This window comes from Chiloscyllium plagiosum, chromosome 16, assembly GCF_004010195.1.
Source record: "Chiloscyllium plagiosum isolate BGI_BamShark_2017 chromosome 16, ASM401019v2, whole genome shotgun sequence".
Lineage (NCBI taxonomy): Eukaryota > Metazoa > Chordata > Chondrichthyes > Orectolobiformes > Hemiscylliidae > Chiloscyllium > Chiloscyllium plagiosum.
In genome coordinates this window covers 66777482-66795019 of record NC_057725.1, presented here as the reverse complement: position 1 = coordinate 66795019, position 17538 = coordinate 66777482, and the positions used below count along the sequence as shown (strand labels likewise).

The 17538-nt window shown below is 42.7% G+C and overlaps 1 protein-coding gene across 1 annotated transcript in view; it reads right to left on the bottom strand.

Moving 5' to 3' along the window:
- Positions 1-17538, bottom strand: part of LOC122558123 (mucin-6-like) — a 122945-nt gene that overhangs the window by 92317 nt on the left and 13090 nt on the right. The window contains exons 4-6 of the mRNA XM_043706441.1: positions 15405-15531; positions 8827-8917; positions 8001-8110 (exon numbers count right to left, since the gene is read on the bottom strand). Coding sequence (XP_043562376.1) covers positions 8001-8110; positions 8827-8917; positions 15405-15531 — 328 coding nt within the window. The remainder of the gene's footprint in view (positions 1-8000; positions 8111-8826; positions 8918-15404; positions 15532-17538) is intronic.

Below are 17538 nucleotides of genomic sequence, written 5' to 3'. Positions count from 1 at the left end.
TAATTATTCTCTCTTTTAGATTTAGATTAGATTACTTTAGATTACTTTACAGTGTGGAAACAGGCCCTTTGGCCCAACAAGTCCACACCGACCCGCCGAAGCACAAACCACCCAAACCCCTACATTTACCCCTTACCTAACACTATGGACAATTTAGCATGGCCAATTCACCTGACCTGCACATCTTTGGACTGTGGGAGGAAACCGGAGCATCCGGAGGACACGGGGAGAATGTGCAAACTCCACACAGTCAGTCGCCTGAGGCGGGAATTGAACCCGGGTCTCTGGCGCTGTGAGGCAGCAGTGCTAACCACTGTGCCACCGTGCTGCCCACTAAAGTAATTTTGATTTAATTACTTTACAATTTTTGATTATCCCTCGATCTGTAGTGCCAGAAGTATAATTTATGACAGGTAGTCTATTCCCATTTATTCTCAATTTATTATCAAAATATTTCCTTTCTGACTAAGTCCTTCCTCCACTCCCATTTACTAGTTTGAAGTCTTTGTGATTGCTCTATTTATTGTCTCTGCTGGACCCCAGTTTCAACCCAAATAGATTATGCCTATCCAAATGGAACAAATCCTTCTATCTCATATTGCTGCCAGTATTCCAGGATTGGCACTCCTCTGTTCTACACTACTCATTTAGCCACAAGATCATTTCCATAACTTGCTGATCCTAATTCCAAATTGCATTTGGTTTATGGTAATGGTAACAATCCAAAGATTATAACCTCCGAGGTCCCGTTGTTTCATTTAGCCTCTGGTACTCTCCAAACAGAACCTCTTCACACAATTTTTAAATTTAATTGTCTTCCCAGAACTAAATGTTCTATAAATCGTACAAATGATAGTTTATTAGCTTTCCTCCTCAGTACAAAAATGGACAGATGAAGAAGGTTTCATCATAGCTAGTAGATTCGCACAAAGTGGAAAGTTAAAGCAAACAAACCAAAATCTCCCTGGATGACAGAGAGATTAAGAGGAAAATAGAAAAAGTTTGATTGTAACAGGTCACAACTGAGAACTAGTTTGACTGAAACAGCAGATATGGGGAAAGAAAAGGAAGAATAATGAGACTAGATGGTTTCAGTGGAGTAGACAGTGTCTGAACTCCTATGCCCAGGGCTCATTCTCTCTGTCTGCTTTTCTTTTCTTTCCTTTTTTTTAAAAAAGTCTCTTCTGATCTTTATTGTTCTTTTTGGCAGACGGCAGTAGGAAGTAATCTTTGTTGGGGTCCAGAACATGGCAGCCACTGGTGAATCTGGACCATGACTCTGACAGTGGCGTTGAGGATCAGCTTGCAGAGATCCGAGCATAAGAACCCACTATTCGCAGAGGCGAAGTCAGCAAGGTGGACGGATGCTGCGGTGGCGATGGTGGTTCCTCGTAGCTTGTGGCTACGTCTGCTTTGGATTCTTTGGCGGAAAGGCCTGGGATTCGATCACATGGGTCAGCCTGGGATTTCTTTAGGAAGCTTTCATGAAGCCTTCCTTCCCAGGGTTGACAACCAGCAATGAGATTTCTCCTTGAAGCATCTTCTAAGGAGTCTTGCGCTCCGGGATTTCAACGGCAGGGTTGTGGATGGCCTGCTTTGGTAGCGGCTTCCGGTCCTTTATTCCAGTGGCCCAGTGTGGCAGTCTTGCAGTGGTACTGTCTTTCCCAAACCCACGAGCAATGGACTTTGTCTTAATTTTTAAAATCGATTCCTTTCATTATTAATATAGGCACCTCTAGCCTCTTGCAGTGTCCTTGGATGTATTTGGTCAGGACCAGGAGATTTTTCCACCTTCATAAATTCTAATACATCCAACATCTTCCTCTACTGTGATATGGTCTGTCCACTAAAGATATGACCACTAAATTTCCCAAGTCCCCAAGTGTTCTGTCTTTCTCCATAGTAAACACAGGAGAAATATTCATTGAAGATCTTACCCATCTCTTCCATGTCTGCTTGTGAGACCTGTGATGCAAAAATTCCTAACAAGGAGAAAAGAAGACACAGGAAGATCTGAAGACAAGCTGCCTGGTTTTGAGACAAGAAGTGTTGTCTTGTAAATCTTAATTGGGGCTAGTATTATAGAAGAGGAGGTAAAAGATAGGTTAGAGAAAGAAATTGTAAATAATGGTTAGTTAATTATTGTCTGTTATACTTTAAGAAATAAAGTTGTTAATTTTTACTTTACATAGTTATTGGCCACTCGAATTGTTACAGATTACTGCACAGGATAAATCTTTTCTGTGTTGCCTGTTTAAAATTAAGCAGGAGAGTTTACCCCATGTCATAACACTTTTAAAAGTGAGATAGCTAAGGTTCAAGGTCTATACGTTCCTAAGAGCATTGACAGGAATAGAAAACTGTGGATGACAAGAGACATTGAGGCTTTGACCAGAAAAAAGGTGGTATGGCTGAAGTACAGGCAGTTGGAATCAAGAGAATCTCTGGAGGCACTAGAGGATACGGGAGTTTACTGAAGAAGGGCATCAGGAGGGTGAAAAGGGAGCAATGAGAAAGCCTTGACTGAAAAGATTAGGGTGAATCCAAAGATGTTCTTTAAGTATATTAATGGAAAAAGAGTAACTAGAGAGAGAATAGTACCCCTCAAGGACCAAAGCAGACATGCATGTGTAGAACAGCAAGTGATGGATAAGATCTTCAATGAATATTTCTCCTGTGTTTACTATAGAGCAAGACAGCACATTTGGGGACTTGGGAAATTTAGTGGTCATATCTTTAGTGGACAGTCCATATCACAGTAGAGGAAGATGTTGGATGTATTAGAATTTATGAAGGTGGAAAAATCTCCTGGTCCTGACCAAATACATCCAAGGACATTGCAAGAGGCTAGAGACAAAATTGCGGGGGGTCTGGCTGATAGTTTTGCATCATTGTTAGCCATGGGTGAGGTCCCGGAAGACTGGAGGGTAGTGAATGTTGTGCCCATATTCAAGAATGGCTGCAAACAAAAGCCTGAAAACTATAGACCAGTAAGCCTAATATTGTGGTAGAGTCATGGACATGTACAGCACGGAAACAGACCCTTCGGTCCAACTTGTCCATGCCAACCACATATCCTAACCTAATCTAACCCATTTGCCTGCACTTGGCACATACCCCTCTAACCCTTCCTATTAGATACCATTCCAGATGCCTTTTAAATGCTGCAATTGTACCAGCCTCCACCACTTTTCCTGGCAGTTCATTCCATGCATGTACTACCATCTGCGTGAAAAGATGCCCCTTACGTTCCTTTTATATCTTTGCCCTCTCACCCTAAACCTGTGGCCTCTAGTTCTGAACTCCCCCACCCGAGAGAGAAGAGTTTATCCACTTTTCCTATCTGTGTCCCTCATGATTTTATAAACCTCCATCAGCCTCCGACGCTCCAGGTAAGTTGCTTGAGAAGATTCTGAGAGATAAGATTTACAGGTATTTGGAAAGACAGCGTTTGATTAGGAATAGTCCGCATGACTTTGTGCATGGCAAATCATGCCTCACAAATTTGTGAGAGTTCTTTGATGAAGAGACCAAGATGGTTGACGAGGGCAGAGCAGACTATATGGATTTCGGTAAGGCCTTTGATAAGGTTCCACATGGTAGGCTGCTCTGGAAGGTAAGATCCAGGCGGAGCTGGTAAATTAGAACATAGGGTTATGAAGTTGAAGACATGTACTGTATCTTTAAGAGAAAATGAATGCTGTTTTGCACTGAGAGCTGACAAGCACCTGTCATATGACTAATTAGCAGTCTCAGAGTGTACTGGAAAAGTGAAAATATGTAACATTTGGCTGTGAAATAGATACCTGAGTTCATTGCTGTTTTGGAGAAAATGAGGACTACAGATGCTGGAGATCAGAGTCAAGAACGTGGTGCTGGAAAAACACAGCAGGTCAGGCAGCATCCAAGGAGCAGGTGAATCGATGTTTCAGGCATAAGCCTTTCATCAGGAAGGGCTGTTTCCTTGTTACTTTGACAACAATTTGAATCTAACCAATCCGTTTAAATTATACCCCCTAGATACTAAAACCCAATAGAGTTTAAATTTATTCACAGAATCATAGTATCGTTATAGTGTGCAAATGCAGACATAAATGCAATATGTAAGTCTTTGGATTGAGAAAAGCCCTAGCTCTCTCAAACTTTCTTCATCAGACATGCCATCCAATTCAAGTCGCATCCTGATAAATCTCCTCTAAAGCTTCCACATCTTTTCTACAATAAGGCAACCAGAACTGAACACAATATTCCAAGTGTGGTCCAACCAGAACTGTATGGAACTGTAGCATAACCTCACGACTCATAATCCCCCTGTGAATGCCTACTTCACAACCCTATCAACTGGGTGGCAACCTTGAGGGGTCTATGGATATGGACCTCAAGATCCCTCTGTTCCTCCACACTGTCAAGAATCCTGCCTTTAACCTTGTATTCTGCATTCGAATTTGACATTCCAAAATGAATCACTTCATACTTTTCCAGGTTGAACACCATCTACCACTTATCAACCCAGCTCAGCACCCTCGAGGAGAAAGTGAGGACTGCAGATGCTGGAGATCAGAGCTGAAAATAGAACATAGAACATAGAAGAATACAGCGCAGTACAGGCCCTTTGGCCCTCGATGTTGCGCCGATCCAAGCCCACCTAACCTATACTAACCCACTATCCTCCATATACCTATCCAATGCCCGCTTAAATGCCCATAAAGAGGGAGAGTCCACCACTGCTACTGGCAGGGCATTCCATGAACTTACGACTCGCTGAGTGAAGAACCTACCCCTAACTTCTGTCCTATATCTACCCCCCCTTAATTTAAAGCTATGCCCCCTTGTAATACCCGACTCCATATGCGGGAAAAGGTTCACACTGTCAACCCTATCTAACCCCCTAATCATCTTGTACACCTCAATCAAGTCACCCCTAAACCTTCTTTTCTCTAATGAAAACAGCCCCAAGTGTCTCAGTCTTTCCTCATACGATCTTCCTTCCATACCAGGCAACATCCTGGTAAACCTCCTCTGCACCCGTTCCAGTGCCTCCACATCCTTCCTATAGTATGGCGACCAAAACTGCACACAATATTCCAGATGCGGCCGCACCAGAGTCTTATACAACTGCATCATGACCTCAGGACTCCGGAACTCAATTCCTCTACCAATAAAAGCCAGTACGCCATATGCCTTCCTCACCGCACTATTTACCTGGGTGGCAACTTTCAGAGATCTGTGTACATGGACACCAAGATCCCTCTGCTCATCCACACTACCAAGTATATGTGTTGCTGGAAAAGTGCAGCAGGTCAGGCAGCATCCAAGGAACAGGAGAATCGACGTTTCGGGCATAAACCCTTCTTCAGGAATGGCATAAGCCATTTTCAGCTCAGCATCCTGTCAATGTCTCGTTGCAACCTCCAACAGCCCTCCACACTATCCACCACTCCATCAACCTTTGTGTCATCAGCAAACTTACTAACCCACCCTTCCACTTCCTTATCGAAGTCATTTATAAAAATCACAAAGAGCAGAAGTCCCAGACCAGACCCCTGAAGAACACCATTGGTCACCAAGTTCCAGGCTGAATAGTTTTCATCTACTGCCACACTCTTCTACGGGCCAGCCAATTCTGTATCCAGATAACCAAAAATTTCCCTGTATCACATGCCTCATTACTTCCTGAATGAGCCTACTATGGACAAACTTTAGTCTAGCTAAAATCCATGTATATCACATCCACTGTTCCATCTTCATTAGCGTATTTTGTCACATCCTCAAATAATTCAATAAGGCTCGTGAGGCATGACCTGCCCCTCATAAATCAATGCCGACTATCTCTAATCAAACTATGGTTTTCCAAGTAATCATAAATCCTGTCTATCAGAGTCCTCTCCCATAATTTGCCCAGCACAGATGCAAGACTGGTTGGTCTGTAATTCCCAGGATTGTTCATATTCACTTTCTTGAAAAAGGAAATAGCATTTGCCACTGTCTAATCATCTGGCACAACTCCAGTGGACAGTGGAGACGCAAAGGCCATCGCCAAAGGTGCAGCAATCTCTTCCCCTGCTTCCAGTAGGACACACAATTGGCTTGTTGATAGAAAGCAGAGAGTAACAGTGGAAGGATTCTTGTTCAACTGAAGGCCTGTGACCAGTGGAGTGCCTCAGGGGTTGGTACTGGGCCCACTGATACTGTCATCTATATCACTGATTTGGATGATAATGTACAGGGCATGATTAACAAGTTTGCAGATGCCATGAAAATAGATGGCATTGTGGACAGTGAGGAAGATTATCAGAAAATGAAGCAGGACCTTTTGCTGGGGAAGTGGACCAAGAAATGGCAAATAGAGTTTAATATAGATAAGTCTGAGGTCTTGCACTTCTGAAAGTCAAATCAAGGGAGGAGTTTCATGGTGAATGGTAGGGTCTTAAGGAGTGTAGTGGAACAGAGAGACCTTGAAGTTCAGGTGCATGGCTCTCTGAAAATGGAGTCACAGGTAGACATAGCAGTGAAGAAGGCTTTTGGCACACTTGGCCTTCATCAGTCAGGGCATTGTGTATAGAAATTAGGAATTTATGCTACAGATATACTGGATGTTGATGGGCTGCACTTGGAGTATATCATTCAGTTTTGACCTTGCTATAGGAAGGATGTTATTACCCTGCAAAAAGTGCAAAAGAAATGTATTAGGATGTTGCCAGGACTCAATAGTCCGAGTTATATGGAGAGGTTGGACAAGCTAGGGCTTTTTTCTTTAAAGCATAGGAGACGCTTTGGAGAGGGTGCAGAGAAGGTTTACGAGGATGTTGCCTGGTATGGAAGGTGCTAGCTATGAAGAGAGATTGAGTAGGTTAAGTTTATTTTCACTAGAAAAAAGGAGATTGAGGGGTGACCTGATTGAGGTTTACAAAATCATGAAGGGTATAGACACGGTGGATAGAGACAAGCTTTTTCCCAGGGTGAAGGATTCAATAACGAGATATCATGCTTTCAAAGTGAGAGGTGGAACGTTTAAGGGGGATACACGTGGTAAGTACTTCACACAGAGGGTGGTGGGCAGTGGAATGTGTTGCCAGCAGAGGTGGTAGAGACAGGCACAGTAGATTCATTTAAGATGCATCTGTACAGTTGCATGAGTAGGTGGGAAGCAGAGGGATACAGATGCTTAGGAAATGACCGACAGGTTTAGACAGTACATTTGGATCGGTTCAGGCTTGGAGGGCCTGTTCCTGGGCTGTAAATTTTCTTTGTTCTTTGACTGAGGGGGGTATCTTATACAAGTGTATAAGATCATGAGAGGGTGAATGCACTCAGTCTTTTTCCCAGGGTTGGGAAATCAAGGACTGAAGGGGATCAGTTTAAGGTTAGAGGTGAAATAAGAAAAGGGAACATGCAAGTCAACATTTTTACACAGAGGATAGTACATGTATGGAATGAGCTGCCAGCAGAAGTGGTTGAGTTGGGTACATTAACAACATTTAAAAGGCATTTGGACAAATACATGAATAGGAAAGGTTTAGAAGGATATGGGCCAAGTGCAGGGAAATGGGGTTAGTGTGAATGGATGTTTTGGCTGGCATGGATTGGTTTGAGCCAAAGGGCCTGTCTCCGTGTTGTCAGAGTCTATGACTCATAACTCCTCCATTTTTACCCTTGGCACTTTAAATAGTTGAAGTTAAACTAATGATGTGAGTGCATGATACTCCCATGCAAATGCAATGGAGGTACAAAAACCCAAGTAAAATTATAAATAAATTGAACAATACCACACATTCAATGATCCCCAATAATCCACATCAACTATCCAAACTCCTCCTTTGTGTTAACATTGATGCCTATAACACTTGCCAGAAACCGCTGGAGGAAAAATAGCTATTCATTCAGTGAATATTTTCCAACTAATATATTTATATTGTCATTATAAGTGTACAAACTCTAATTGCCAAGTCATGCTCAAAAACTAAAGAAATTAAAGATGGTCAGATTGATGTCACACTCACGTATTTCGGAAGTTGTTCCTCCTCACTCTCATTCTTCATATGCATGCAATGTTCCAAAGGATCATCTAACTTATGTAGAGAAGCAAAGTGGAGTATAGTAAATCTATGACCTGAAAAAGACCAAAAATTGTCAGACATGATGGGAATTTTGTAAGAACTGAGACACACTGTGCCATTACTTCCCCTTGTTTAACATTTTAAAAAAAAATGAATGAGTCATTTTGAAAGATTTTCAGCTGTAACTATATTATTCCTCTTCCCTTTCCCCTCCCTGCCTTGGAAAGAATGAGGCACATTATTTAAATAAAACAAAATTGCAGAACATTGAGGGTGCCCTGGTAAATGACTCACATGTTAAAATATAGGTATAGAAAATAACTAGCATATAGAATAGAATGTTGACACTTGTTGTAACGGGTTGATTGAATAACAGGGATGTGTAATGTGTACAGTTTTCGTCAGTAACTTAAAAGATATGAATGAGTTCAAACCAGTTCTAGAAGGTTCGTTAGATTGATATCTGGGATGATGGTTGAGGTCGACTGCATTTTTATGTGAGGAAATGTTGGTCTGGATGGGGCTGTATCTATTGTAGTTTAAGAGATTAAAAAGCGACTTTGAGACATATATGATTCTGGGAGGACTGATCATTGTGAATGCTGAACATTTACTCATAACTCCTCCTATCCTTCCTGTCAATGCCATTTTTGTCCCCAGTTAAAACCCATTCCTGTGCCATATTTGGAAAATATCCTTTCATGGCTGGGGCATACAGAGTAACAGTAAGTGAAGTCGTCATGTCCATGTGTTAGAACAAAATGGATACCTTCATGGAAAAGCTCATTATATTCAGGAGAGTTGTTAAAATCCCCACACAAGCCGCAGGTCTTGTTTTTATATTTGTCTCCCAATTCAACCTTGAAAAGGAAAGAAAAGTTCTGAGAATTTACAACACAATACATACATGTGTCAAAAATCATTTGTGAAAGCTTAATTCCTGGTGTCACATTTCAATACATCGAGAGTACTATCACAAGCAGAAAAGTGTGAAAATTTGTACCTAACATGGAGAAGCTCTACTTTACTGTCATACCCAAAGACAGCAGTCAGCATTATTTTTTTAAATTAATTTGTGGGATGTGGGTGATACTGGTTGGCCAGCATTTATTGCCCATCCCTACTTGCCTTCGAGAAGGTGGTGGTGAGCAGCCTTCTTGAACCGCTGCAATCCACCTGCTGTGGGTTAATCCACTATGCCATTAGGGAGGGACATCCAGGATTTTGACCCAGTGACAGTGAAGGAATGACAATATATTGCCAAGTCAAGATGGTGAGTGGCTAGGAGGGGAAATTAAAGGTGGTGGTGTTCCCATTGTTCTGCTCCCCTTATCCTATAATATCATAAGAATAACAGGAAAAGGCATTTTGCTCATTTTAAGCCTGTAAAAATATTGTGTTAATGCCGCAACTTGCATCATTAATTTTCAGTTTTCTAGTATATCCAATATGTGGAACAAGCTAGATATTGAGAATTATTGATGTGCTAGTTAGAAAGGTACCTTGTAACTTCGGCTCTCTGCTGGCCTTTGAAAAGCCATTACAAGTATATTTTGCACACATTGAAAGGCACCAGCTCATGGGTTTGACCAGGCTTCATTCTGGATGCTCGCTTGCTCAATTAGTGCCAATCTGAATATTCACATCATCCATGCCTTTCCATGTCATGCTGAATAGTGCAGTCAAACAACCAGACAGCTTCCCTGCTGGTCAGCAGTCATCTGTCAAGGGCACAAATGTTTCTGTATGGCAGTGTGCCACAATCTCACATCTGCTCCGTGTGACAGCAGTTCACTAAATATGCAGCAAACAGACTGCCATGCCTCAAAGTCAGAGAGGAGTAACCGTGACAGAAATCCATGGGGACACCCATCAGCGGGTCCCAGGACAGTAAGTCAAGAGCAGACTGCCATATCAGTCCAGGAGATGGGACATGGTCCAGCATTTGGTCTAGGTATTTTGTCAGCTGGTCTAAACTTCTGCAGTCCAGAGAGTGGGTCACAGTCAGTTCTGTGGCTTCATTGTAGTTCGTCCATGGAGATGGGCCTAATGCAACTGGGGGATATCCAGTTATCATTCAATCTCTGGGTAATTCTTGATAACTGTTATCTGGTTAGGTCGCTCTCAGAGGTGAGCCACAGTCAGTCTGTCGGGTTGTCCACAGAAACTAAGGGAAAAGGTGGTGGTGGTGGGGGTGTGTGTGTGTAGGGAAATCTGCATGGGTGTTTGTGTGTGCGCAGTAGCTCTGACGTCACAGAAAAGTGTCAGGCGCCTATACTTTGGGATTTGGACTGTAGGCTTGGGATGATGGGGAATGACAATTGTGAAGAAGGCAACAGTATTTGTAAGGGGCAGAAACAATAAAGCATGGATAGGAAGGGATTATGTTGGAGATGTGTTCATCCATGGTAACGTGTACCTTGGCTTCAAGATGGGGCACAATGTATGATCACACCTGCCATGGTCACCTCATATTCAGAGGAATTGGAGCATACAAATTGAGAGGTTTTGCTAATACTATAGAAGGCACCAGCTAGACTACACCTGGAAAACTGTGAACACTTTGATCCTCTTACCTACAGGGAGAAAGTGAGGACTGCAGATGCTGGAGACCAGAGTTAAAAAGTGTGGTACTGGAAAAGCGCAGCAGGCCAGGCAGCATCCAAGGAGCAGGAGAATCAATGCTTCGGGCATAAGCCCTTCTTCAGGAATGAGGCTGGTGTGCCAAGCATGCTGAGATAAAAGGAGGGGGGGGGCGGATTTGGTGGAGGGGCGCTGGGAATACGATCGGTGGAAAGAGGTGAGGGTGAGGGTGATAGGCCAGAGAGGGGGTGGGGTCAAAGAGGTCGGGAAGAAGATTGCAGGTCAAGTGGGCGGAGCTGAATCCGGGGGTTGGGACTGAGATAAGGTTGGGGGAGGGGAAATGAGGAAGCTGGAGAGATCTACATTCATCCCTTGTGGTTGGAGGGTTCCTTGGCGGAAGATGAGGCGCTCTTCCTCCAGGCGTCGTGTGGCCAGGATCTGGTGATGGTGGAGGCCAAGGACCTGCATGTCCATGGCGGAGTGGGAGGGGGAGTTAAAGTGTTCAGCCACGGGGCAGATGGTGCGGGCGTCCCAGAGGTGTTCCCTGAAATGTTCTGCAAGTAGGCGGCCTATCTCCCCAATGTAGAGGAGACCACATCGGGTGCAGCGAATACAGTAAATGATGCGTGTGGAGGTGCAGGTGAATTTGCGATGGATATGGAAGGATCCATTGGGGCCTTGGAGGGAGGTGACGGGGGAGGTGTGGGCGCAAGTTTTGCACTTCTTGCGGTTGCAGGGGAAGGTGCCGGGAGTGGAGGTTGGGTTAGTGGGGGGTGTGGACCTGACGAGGGAGTCGCGGAGGGAGTGGTCTCTCCAGAACGCTGAGGGGAGGGAGGGAAATATATCCCTGGTGGTGGGGTCAGCCCAAATGGCCTCCTTCTTCAAAGACTGCAATTTCCCCTCCGACGTGGTTGACGATGCTCTCCACCGCATCTCCCCCACTTACCGCACCTCCGCCCTTGAACCCCGCCCCTCCAAACGCCACCAGGACAGAACCCCACTGGTCCTCACCTTCCACCCCACCAACCTCCGGATACATCGTATCATCCTCCGTCATTTCCGAAAAGTCACCTCCAAACAGATCCCACCACCAGGGATATATTTCCCTCGCCACCCCTATCAGCGTTCTGGAGAGACCACTCCCTCTGTGACTCTCCTGCTCCTCGGATGCTGCGCTTTTTCAGCACCACATTTTTCAACCCTCTTATCTACAGAAAGGCAGTCCAGAGTCTCGGTCAACTTTAGGTACGAGGGTTTATTTTTATGAGGAGAAGTTGATTGACCTGACATCAGTGGTATGTAAGTTGTTGGAGGGGAATCTGAGAGGCAGGACTTGGATGTATTTGGAAAGGCAAGGACTGATTAGGGTTAGTCAGCATGAATTTGAATGTGGGAAATTGTGTCTCACAAACTTGTAAAGTTTTTTGAAGAGGTTCTCAAGAAGATAGATGAAGGCAGAGTGATAGACCTTGTCTACGTGGACTTTAGCAAGGCCTTCAATAAAGTCCCACAAGATAGACTGGTGAGCAAAGATAGATTATATGGGATCCAAGGAGAGATAGCCAATTAGATACAAAATTAGCTTGATGGTCGAAGACAGAGGATGGTGGTAGCAATTTGTTGTTCAGACCGGAGGCCTGTGAACAGTGGTGTACCACCTACCACCAGGATCGGTTCTGGGTCCACTGTTTTTCATCATTTGTGACTATCAAAGGTGTGTATAGTAAGTTTGTGGATGACACCAAGAGAAGAATGATATCTTGATCAGATGGGTCAATGGGTGGAACAGTGGCAGATGGAGTTTAATTTAGATAAATGCGCAGAGTTACATTTTAGTCAGATAAACCAGGGCAGGACTTCGACAGGTAATAGTACGGTTGAAAAGTATGGCATTGGAAAAGCACAGCAGGTCAGGCAGCATCTGAGGAGCAGGACAGTCGATGTTTCGGGCATAAACCTTTCATCAGGGATTTGTGGGGTGGGGGAAGATGGGGGCTGAAAGATAAATAAAAGGGTGAGGGTGGGGGAAAGATAGCTCGGAAGGCGATAGGTGAATGTGGTGGGGATGATAGTGATAGATTGAATGGGAAGGTGGAGCAGATTCATGGGAAGTAAAATGGACAGGTAGATAAGTTCAAGACAGTTGGAAGGTTGGATCTGGGATGATGTGGGGGAGGGGAGATAAGGAAACTGGTGAAGTCGATGTTGATGTCATGTGGTTGGAGGGTCCCCAGGTGGAAGATGAGATGTCCTTCCTCCAGTCGTCAAGTGGCTTGGATATGGCGGTGGAGGATGCCCAGGACATGGAGTGGGAGGGGGAGTTTAAGTGGTCGGCCACAGGGCGGTGGAGTTGTATGGTGTCCCCCCCCCCCCCAAGTTGGCATCCTGTCTCCCCAATATACGGGAGACCATATTGAGAGCAATGGACACAGATGAGGTGTTTAGAAATGCAGGAAAATCTCAGATGGATGTGAAAAGATCCTTTGGAGCCTTGTACAGAGGTCAAGGGAGATGTATGGACACGGGTTTTACACCTCTTGTGGCAGCAAGGGGAGGTGCTAAGAGAGGAGGGTGGGTTGGTAGGAAGTGTGGACCTAACAAAGGAGTTACAGAGGGAATGGTCTCTGTGGAACACAGATAAGGGTGGAGAGGGAAACATATTCAATGGTAAGAAATATATTCAGTGGTAAGGTTTCTGGGGTGTGTTAATGAATAGAGGGACCTATGGATGGAAGTTCCTAGTTCCTTGAATGTAGCATTACAGGTAGACAGAGTGAAGGCGGTGGCATTTGGAATGCTTGCCTTCATTGGTCAGAGTACATGAATTGGGACGTCATGTAGCGGCTGTACAAGACATTGGTGAGGCCACTTTTAGAATACTGCATACAATCTTAGTCGCCCCGTTATAGGAAGGATGTTGTTGAACTTTGAAGGGTGCATAAAATCTTTACAAGTTTGTTTCCATGACTGAATGGTTTGAGTAAGACAGAGAGGTTGGTTAGGCTGGGACTTTTTTTCCCTGGAATTTCAGAGGCTGAGGGGTAATCTTATGGATGTTCATAAGATCAGGAGGGGCACAGAAAAGGTGAATAGCAAAGGTCTTTTTCCACAGGTAGGGGAAGCCAAACCTGGATGGAACCAGTTTAAAATAAGCATGGAAAGATTTAAAAGGGACCTGAGGAGCAACTTCTTCAGACAGAGTGGTGCATGTATGGAAGGAGTTGCCAAAGTGGTAGAAGTGGATACAATGACAACATTTAAAAGACATTTGGACAAATACATGAATAGGAAAGGTTTAAATGTATATTGGCCAAATGCAAACAAATGGAACAAGTTCCGTTTAAGATAACTGGTCAGCATGGATGGGTTGGACCAAAGGATCTATTTACATGCTATATGACTCAATGACGCTAAGAGCCCGAATAGTTGCTTTATTTTCTAATCAACCTGTGTAGAGATATCATGACACACCACTGGAGCAGGTCAGATTTTAACCCAGACCTCCTGGTTCAGAGGTAAGGTGCACAACAAGAGCCCCAAATCCACATTTGAAGACAAGTAGGACTTTTCTCATCAGTAGATGTTTTAATAATACACCTCTGGAATACATGGTTTTAAACCAGGATCTTCTGGATTAGTGGAACGAACATGACACAAGAGCCCTTAGTGAAGCAGGAGGGGGGAATACAAAGTTCAACGTGCATCATTTGCTCTCAATCAAATCTGCTTGAACCTTAAAGGAACCTACACATTTAACGATGACATGGAAGGGATGATTATTGAGTTTACACAACACAGTTTGTTGAAGACAAGTTTAGACTGGCCAAACGTAATACCTTAACCAGCATTACAAAATATATTTGTATTATTGCTATTTGTGGCATTATTATGCTGTACAAATTGGTTGTCATACCCGCCTAAGAAAATAACAATAACCTCTGACTCAAAGTCTGTGAAATGCTTTCAGGTGACCTGAGGATATGATAAAAGTTACATAAATTCCTTGTAAAACTCTATGATTCTAAGTGGTTTGCAAAGCGCTTACTTCATCTATGTGTGTCATGAGGAATGGTACTGTTGACCCTTTTACTGCCAGCATTTATGTACACAAGTCCGTAAGATATAGGAGCAGAAACAGGCTATTCAGCCCATCAAGTCTGATCTGCCACCGATCATTGCTGATCGATGCATATGTTTCTCTACCTGTCACAATAAATTTTCAAGTCTGCTGATTGTTATGGACAGAAATTCTTCAAGCAATGAACTAAGGATTACACGGAGAAGGCAAGAGAAAACCAATTCATATCCCCTCACTAAAAGAAACAGTTAAAAGACAACAGGCAATTTTTGGGTAGGTATAAGGGTAAAGTGTCCGATGTGAATTTGTACTTCATTTTATGTGGGTATATATTTGTAACTCTTTCTGTTGCTGATGGTTAGTCAATTCTCAACATGGAAAACGTGCTACTTCTGTGAGAGGTTCTTTGACCTGGAAGCAGTGCAGGAAGAAAAATTTCTTAAAATGGTCTGTGGTATGTGAAATGCCAGTGACACAGAATGCAGTATTTTCCAGAGGTGTCACTTTGAAATGAGACCCACAGAATGGCTTACCAATTGTCTGTTACAATCACACATGTTAAATGATATGAGGAGAACAAGTGAGCAATGAATGAGAAATTAAATTATAAATGACAACACACTTTAATGACAATTCCAATTTAAAAATGTTAAGAAAGACTTAAATGAAGATGAAAGATTATATACCATCAGGTAGTCTTCATTGTTCCAGACAACAATGGCATCAACTCCCTGTTGTTTGGCTAACAATCTGACAAAGTTCCCAAAAGGCTGAATACTTATTCCATTTGAACTGTACGGTAGACGAACATTCCTAGAAAGCAATAAAGCAGATCATTTATTGGGAAAACCAAACTAGAAGTCAAGGAGGTAAAAACAATGACTGCAGATGCTGGAAACCAGATTCTGGATTAGTGGTGCTGGAAGAGCACAGCAGTTCAGGCAGCATCCAAGGAGCAGCGAAACCGACGTTTCGGGCAAAAGCCATTCCTGATGAAGGGCTTTTGCCCGAAACGTCGATTTCGCTGCTCCTTGGATGCTGCCTGAACTGCTGTGCTCTTCCAGCACCACTAATCCACAAGTCAGTTGAGTACTCAGCAATCTATTATTACCAAGAAAAAGAATTAAAGTTCATACAAAAATGACATGGTTATGCGGGATCATCTTCAAATAACAACCAAAATTGGTAAGTGGTGAAAATAGCCTCTTTATTCAGTGACCACAGTAGCATAGTTCAAGGTGGTGATGAAATCTTGAAATACAGTTCTTACACTAACATCTTTATACACAGTTCTTACATATATTAAAATTCTATCACTATGGCATTACACAGTTTTATTTATTGTACGCACAAGTTTCTGTGACATTTGTCCTGTGAAAGTAGGAGATTGTTTAAACATTTGCTAAGTGCTGCCTGCTATTCGGATTAGAGCATCTGTCCGGTCTACTTGCATATTAAGAGATACTAGTCCTTTTATCTTTTAAGTTAGTAAATGTTAGTAAAAATACTAGACCTATATGATATAAATAAGTTAGAAATTATACATGCACTAAATAAAAGCATAGAGGATATTAAACTGATTACTACAGTTGGGTCATGAGATTTATTTATTATTTGCTGGAGTTTCATTCATTCATGCAATTTCACAAAGCGTCGTTTTGACAGTAAGTTTCGGTCCTGTTTAATATGTGTTTAATAAGTACATTCCAGTTGAGGAAACTGTTTGATGTCCTGTAATCTATTTGGATCTGAAGAGATGGTTGGTAAGGGCTGATTAATATTATAATATTTCGTGGAGACACAGTTGCAGAGAGGGTATTGTTTCTGAATAGATTACTAGTCTTTGATATTTACTCAGAGGTAGCTTTTGATATAAATAGGTTTGATAAGGATTGAAGACATAAAGAAGCAGTAATAAGTTTGAAAGGAATGTCTTAATTCAGTCTATCTGGCAATAGTAAAATAGTAAACATGAACGCAGCTTTATGAATGAATGAATGAAAATGCATTATAGTAAATAGCAGGTTAGTAAAGGGTTATGAATGAATGAATGGGAATGCAGTATTACTAAATATAGTTAGCTGGCTAGTAAAGATCCCTATAACACAATAGCTTACAGCATTCAACCTGATACCTTTCTATTACTACCTGAGCTCTCTGGATGCAACAATACCTTACAATTAAGGAACCTGCTACCAACTGATCACACCCAATGGAGTGACATATGTGCAGCTCTATCTCTGAGCTAGTTACTCATCACTTTACTTCATTAACACAAAATAAATGTGCAAGGTTAAATCTGCAATATTAGAAAAAGGATGCATCTAAGGGAATGCAAATTATGTTATTTACATTGAATGGCTGAGTCAAGAAATAACCACCTTGAAGAGCTCATTAACAGTGAAATGATGAGTCCAAAACCACTCTCCCCCATTGTATTACCAGGGAGGGTGGTAATATTGGAAATACACCCTTCCCAAATAATGAAAGGGACTGTTTGAGAACATCCATCCAATTTCATTAACATTGAGAAACAAAGTACTTGGCTTAATTAACATCAAGGGTTGAGCCTGAGAATACTTCCCAGTTCATTAGCACCAGGGTAATATTTCTAGAGTAGCCATGTATCTTAGTAGAACAGAATAGAATATAATAGAATCGTAGAATGCCTACAGTGCAGAAACAGGCCATTTGGCCCACTGAGTCCGCACTAACCCTTTAAAGAGCATCCCACCCAAAAACCTTGGAAGCTACTTTGTTATAGTTCCTTCGGCATAAGTTAGCTCTTATTCACATGCTGCTGTTTTAGATCGAGTTTCT